Source organism: Rhodamnia argentea, chromosome 7, assembly GCF_020921035.1.
Source record: "Rhodamnia argentea isolate NSW1041297 chromosome 7, ASM2092103v1, whole genome shotgun sequence".
NCBI classification, from domain to species: Eukaryota; Viridiplantae; Streptophyta; class Magnoliopsida; order Myrtales; family Myrtaceae; genus Rhodamnia; species Rhodamnia argentea.
In genome coordinates this window covers 23,610,960-23,617,288 of record NC_063156.1, presented here as the reverse complement: position 1 = coordinate 23,617,288, position 6,329 = coordinate 23,610,960, and the positions used below count along the sequence as shown (strand labels likewise).

Below are 6,329 nucleotides of genomic sequence, written 5' to 3'. Positions count from 1 at the left end.
TAAGACTGAATTTCCAATGATTCTCCAATGATACTTTACTTCGATCGATCCAGGATACCCCTTGCTGTTCAAAACACACGCATACATAGTGTTACCGGGGATGCCCTCCCCTTGACACACCCGCCCACACAACAAAGAGGGTATAAGTCTCACAAACCAAACAACACTAAAACCTAGGGCTTCAGTTTCTAACGGGCATTAGAGATCGGATACACTTGCAAAGATAAGAACTCTAATGCCATGAAGATGTTTGACAAATGATAACCATAATAAATGGATTGACTCACTTAAAACATTCCACAACTTGATAGACAATTCACGTTACTTGGGCCTGAAGACTATAATAAGAGCAGTGCAATTGTCTTTGCAACGCCTCTCACGAACAGCTTCCCTTACCAGACGACGGGCAACGGCCGTGACTAGCAATCCCTCCTGCATGTACCATAACAGATGGTTAGCAAGTATACCGGCCATTCACTTCAGTAAAGTCATATGTAAATAAGGTAAGGCAAAATGTTGTAACTAATGGTGCAACCGATGAAGTCCATTCATTTCCCTTTTCAAAATACTAATTTTCTCCATAGTCCGACACAGTAGAGATTAGAATAACTGCCACAGGAAAAAATCGAACATAACATCCAAGGCAAAAGAGGATGTATTTTTGCACTTACTTTTCCACTACAGATAGATTGTGCATGTATTTTTGCACGTTTGAAGTGAAAGATGTCATCCATTAAGAAACAATATTGTTTGGATTGTCTCACAAGCAAACAAAAGTACCAGAAAACAAGGCAAAAAGTTCACAGAAGACAATGTGCCATTACATAAATAAAAACACTCTGCCCAAGCATTCAATATGTGAGTTTCACAATCAAAATAGGGCCTATCACTTCAACATACATGAAGACGATGATGCTATAGAAATGATACATGCAAATAATAGAAGTAAACTTTTTCAAATTACCATTTATGAACAAGTGATGCAGTTGAATTCGTTCACAAGTTATGTGTCGACACATAATATCAGCTACTTACATAACTGAGCTCCCCAACTTCAAGTTTCAGGGAGGAAAAGAAGATCTTGTTTGACTGGAATTAGCAAAAAATAAAATGTAAATGCTGCACCAACCTTCAATAACTTGTGAACGAATTCAACCGCATCACTTGTTCCAAATACCTGAAACAATTTTTTCCCTCACAATCAACAAGTGCTAAAAGTTTTTCTCAGACCAGGAGATTGGTCATATTGAAAGTGGAAGCGTACCCCCCATAAGCCATCACAACCAAGAATGATGAACTGCTCTCTCCCTGTCAGCTCAAAAGAATGAATATCTGGAGTTGCAACAACACCTACCTGCAAAGTTGCAAAACTCTCCGAATAGACAAAACAAAAGTAATCATTGTACGAAGATTATGTTTCTGCTATTATTTTCTTTTTCAGAAGGGGAGGACCCATCAATTATATTCCTACTCTGCTCCTGCTTCTTCTTTATGAAGAAGCTATTATCCATTGTTAGGACAGGTTGTACTAAGTAGCCGCCAATAGCGATTATTAATTGCAGCAGTGAGCGGCTAACTTTGCCGTTGAAAGCTAACTCACAGTAGCAAAGTAGACATACCTCTTTTGCCTATCTAAATTATAATTCAAAAGGTACTCAACACGGCACAAGGAAAGGAAAACTTCCTATACTCCCTGGCCATTGTTATGCCCCATTGTTATTTCATCCAAGATAGTCAAAGTTTTTTCTGTTTACAGTGGCAGAAATTATTTTCCCCAAGGGACTAAGCATATCGACAATCACATATGGCTATATAGTAGTCCTAATATAGAAAGACTTCCACACAGAGCAAAACCCCATGAAATCCCTTGCACATGACAGGTCAATCAGTCTTCATGATTATGTCATTCTTTTCCAATTGTAATTGATGTCATGATACCATCATAAATCCGAACAAACATACTCAATTTAAGTAAACTGGTTCTTTCGTCCCTCGGTTTCACCCAGGGCATATCTTTTTATGCTTCAACAAAAGAAAAAAAAAACAACTTTTTGCTTTCCCCCCAAAATTTAAAACATTATCTGCATTTAAAAATATATGAATAATTTATGTATAAATCTATGTGTCAGGATTCCTATATTGTGAAATTTTTAGGTGTTATGGGCTAAGAAAAAGTCAAAGTGTCCGTCGCAAGTTTTAAACAAAAGCAAAAAGTAGAAGCATATCCAGAGGTGCCCCAAGTTTCATGAGCTATACACTTGAAGCTCATATAGAAAAGCAACTATGCACATGAAATCGAATATGGAGCAGGAGTAAATTATGCATTTGAAGAAGCAGATGTCTATATAAAGCACCAAAATACATGTCCACTGGTAACCATAGAGCCCAGATGTATTAGTTGACCCTGTGGTGCAATAAGCAATGTCTAGACTATTATATTAGGAGCCAAAGCTATGCACAAGTACTCTCATTTTAGATGCAACTTAACTAAAATGGAACAACAGGACCAATGTTCATATAAAAGCCGAACCTTTTTGAACTGGCGATCTCCAAAGGCCCTAGAAACTTCAATGCGACCCTGTAATCGGCCATTGGAACTCACAACCCCTCCAGCCTGCAAATAACAACAGATGCAATAATTGCAAGCAAAACCCTGATCATGTGTAAAGACAACTAGAAAGTCTATAGTGCACCGTACACTAATCTACTCAAGGAACTTAGACATTTCCTCAGGACCTTACTATAGCAATCCTCTCTTACTTTCCGACACATTCAGATGAGAAAGAAGCATCAATTTTCAAACCATAAGAAGGAGAAGCAGGAGGAGGACTGGAGGAGGAAGGAATTAGGAAATATGTTTTTATAGACGTTCATAAGGCGTGTAAATATCAACTTCTTGGCACTGGCTAATAAAGAAGGCAGCTCTCCAACAAACAAAAGCAGCACATAAGAGTTCGCGTTATTCTAAATAACGACATGTAGCTGCATGACCAAAACATTATCTCATCAGGGAAAATTAGTTCATTAAAAAGGCACAGAAAACTTGTGCCGATGACGCATATATCACAACACAAGGCATATGCATAATTTCAGATATCATATAAAAAACAAGATACCCCCATTTCATAAATTGGAAGTCAACGGAAAATGGTGCAGGAAACTGTTGACCTAAAAAGAAAGTTTCATGTACATCCTTACCTTTTGGATGCGAGCACGCTCCGGAGGGTAAATGGCTTTGTGCTCCCTTGTCAGAACAATGGCCTTTACAGAACTATCACCATCTTCAGTCGAGGAGCGGGCTAATACTGCTTTTGCATCCCCAATGTTAGCAATGAATACCTATAAGATGCACCAAGACTTAGTCCACAAGCCAACATTGTTCTGACACAATTAAAGCATAACAAAACAAAAAATAGTAAACCGAAAGATTAAGTCGCTGACTTAACTCCAATATCATCAACAATATGCAATTCATATGTCATCTTAGTCGGCAATTGTTAAAAATCTTAAACGACTAAATTATCGATTATATTTCTTATTCTGGACGCCTACATCCACATAATTTTCAGCTTCCAAGGCTTTTAAGTGATCTTGAAAAATTATTGATAGGTTACAATATCATAGATTCACACTTTTGGAGGCTTACCAAAAAAAAAAAAAAATTATATTACCAGACCAGCACAATTGATCAAAGATTCACACGTTTATATCATCCATAATTTTGATCTCAAGAATAAAATATCTCCAAGCTAGCGATTCCTCTGGTTATTTCTGCCTAAACATTACTTTTACCCAAAAGAATAGGATGAAGAAACCAGGAAAGAAACTCACTCTTTGTCCTAATACCCAAACACATACAGCTGTTGCACCATCCAGCCACCCCCCTGAAAAAGGAGACGCACAGATAAATCCTTGTGGAGATTAAAATCCTCTGTAAACTTCTCTAAACCTATGAGGCAAAAGAAGTACAGGAACTTGATATTTTCTGGAAGAAAATTCTTAACAGAACTCTACGACAAATCTTGCTTGATATCTCTACCATTCCAAAAAAAAAAAAAAACACACTATGTTAGTAAAAATAGCTCCAAGATACATTAGTTAACAGTGGACGTGAAAATGAACTAGGTGCTTCGAATGCATGCTAAGAAATGGTCCCAATGCTGATACGGGTGGCTCCTGATTAATGTGGTATCAGTAACCCATGTTCCCTTGTAGTATTTAAACTACCGAGGTCACCACAAGTCACAGATAGAAACCATAAGATGCTGCGAGTATCTAACGGTTCTAAGTCATCAATAGGCTAACCGAGCGCATTGAAAATTCATCTAGAGTCTCTCCACTGAGTCAAACAGTTATAGGAGCTCCCATTGGACATCATGCAGCACAAATTGAAGGACAAATAATTAAGTGGACTCTAAATAAATCACATGTTAGATCAATACCTGAAGCACTTTCTTCGAGAAGAGATTCATCAGTCTTTCGGAAACCTAGATAACAAAAGAAAGCGTGAAGATGGAAAATAAAAGTCACAGTGTTGCTGTCTCAATTAAACATGCACTGAGAGAATTCCTACCATCAAGAATGGCCTTTTTGGCTGCTTTAACATCCATCTGCACCCATCATGATAAATCATTGAAGTCAGCCAAAAAAGAACAAAAAGAATCGTCCCCATTGAGCCACATGATGCCAATAGTATTGAAGCTTCATGAAGCAAGACATAACAGAAACAATAGGCAGCATGGGAGATATATGTAAAAACAGTTCAACCAGGAAAATCTATAGCTTCAATCTTCCTTCATAGAATGGTTCAGAGATGAAAAAGAGTCTCTATACTAGAACATGGACATAAACCAAACAGAAAAGAAACTAGGACTTGCAAAGTGATCACACAAAGAACTGCCCATGCATGTTAACCGTAATTGAGGTGAATCAAAGATCTTATAAGTCCAACGATGCATCAACACGGAATCTTTGAACCTATAATCATCTCTTAAACTATAACAATTAAACAAAAGATATTTATGCAGCGATGAAGAAAAAAATCATTATCACAACCAAACTGCTTGTCAATATCAAGTCGTAAACTGAACAAACTCCTATTAAAGGGTAAACTTGATGGTTTTAATGTGCCAAGCGAGCTTGGACAAGTAAATCAAGAAAACCCAGAGCAGGCTCATAAAGAATGTATTCGTAAAACTAGACCAAGCGAACACACCAACTCACGTGGTAAGCCTGCAGAAAGAACATTTGCATGTAAATTCTTCTGAGCATATTCTGCTGCTAGCCGACCTCCATGCCCATCATATATTGCAAAATGTGCACATCTGTCCAGAGAAAGCGGCATATTATCTTCCTGAAAGTTCATTCTCGTTGCAAAGAATTTTAATGCACTGGAGAGTGAGGCTTTCTATTGCTTTCCGTTGTAGACTTGTCATTGTTCGTATGGAACTTTTAAAACCAGTTCAATGTGAATGGAAATGAAACATGAAATCTTGTGAGATAGGGAGGAATATGTATCACCCGTGCAAAATTTGACAAAACTAATCATAAAATAAATAATACCACATAAACGTCCTATCATAACAAGTATTGAGTGATTAAATCATTGTGTATAACTTGGTAATTTTGATTAGCAATGCACAACACGTGACTGAAAATTAGTGATGACAAACACCGAGCGGCTAAGGGACGGCTGCCGTGGACAAACAACTCGCCCCCACCTCAGTCTGTCATTGATTGCGTGATACTTAGAGAAGTGCTACATTTCCCAGGAGAAAAAGGCTAAAAAAATGCTGCTCAAATTGAAGTGATAACTCTTGAGAGTTATGCGCACTTATCAACCTTTGCGGCAGACTGAAACACCCATGCCACGAGCCATTTTCCCAAACAACGAAGAGAATGAAAAACGAACAGAAGAGCGGAGGAGCAAACCAAGAACCTCAGTTTCCCAGGAGAACCCAAGCTAGCATCCTCAAGCAGAACCCACGCGTCCTCCATGGTGTGCCTCGACCCCTTGTCCTCGGCCGCGTCCGCTTCGATCTCGAAGACCCTGCCCTCCCTCTCTCTCCTCCGCGTCCTCGGCGGCCCTCGGCTTCTTCGCGGCCAGCTCGGCATCCCCAAAGTCCCCCTCGCGCTTAGGGTTTCCCGCGACCTCGGCGACTCCAGTTCCGTCTCCGGATTTGGCGGCCTCGCTCATCCTTCTCCAGCTCACTCGCTTTGTCGATTGAGAGCTTCGGGGATCTTCTCGAACCCTAGAAATCGCGGCTCCCTGACCGTTAATTAACGCGGGCAACGGTTAAAAACAGAGGGCGCGAGACGTTAACGGCGAC

At 39.4% G+C, this 6,329-nt stretch overlaps 1 protein-coding gene across 2 annotated transcripts; it reads right to left on the bottom strand.

Annotated features, from left to right (window-relative positions):
• Positions 1 to 6,329, bottom strand: LOC115734957 (probable protein phosphatase 2C 8). 2 transcript variants are annotated; one of them, XM_030665993.2, is made up of 10 exons: positions 5,939 to 6,329; positions 5,216 to 5,324; positions 4,574 to 4,610; positions 4,443 to 4,487; positions 3,832 to 3,884; positions 3,199 to 3,339; positions 2,531 to 2,614; positions 1,265 to 1,354; positions 1,130 to 1,177; positions 1 to 432 (listed from the first exon to the last, which is right to left on the bottom strand). In XM_030665993.2, the coding sequence occupies exons 1-10, from the start codon at positions 6,112 to 6,114 to the stop codon at positions 322 to 324; spliced, it is 894 nt and encodes a 297-aa protein (XP_030521853.2). In that variant the 5' UTR covers positions 6,115 to 6,329; the 3' UTR covers positions 1 to 321. The 2 variants fall into 2 exon arrangements, with proteins under 2 accessions (XP_030521853.2, XP_048137573.1); XM_048281616.1 differs by having other exon boundaries at positions 5,224 to 5,324; positions 5,939 to 5,979.

What these genes read in the sequence shown, in the direction of transcription:
- LOC115734957 (XM_030665993.2), bottom strand. Translation starts at nt 6,114, where the DNA reads ATGCCGAGCTGGCCGCGAAGAAGCCGAGGGCCGCCGAGGACGCGGAGG. An exon ending in CAAAAAGGCCATTCTTGATG is followed by an intron (nt 4,488 to 4,573) that starts GTAGGAATTCTC and finishes TTTGTTATCTAG; the next exon opens with GTTTCCGAAAGACTGATGAA. An exon ending in AGCGTGCTCGCATCCAAAAG is followed by an intron (nt 2,615 to 3,198) that starts GTAAGGATGTAC and finishes TGTTATTTGCAG; the next exon opens with GCTGGAGGGGTTGTGAGTTC.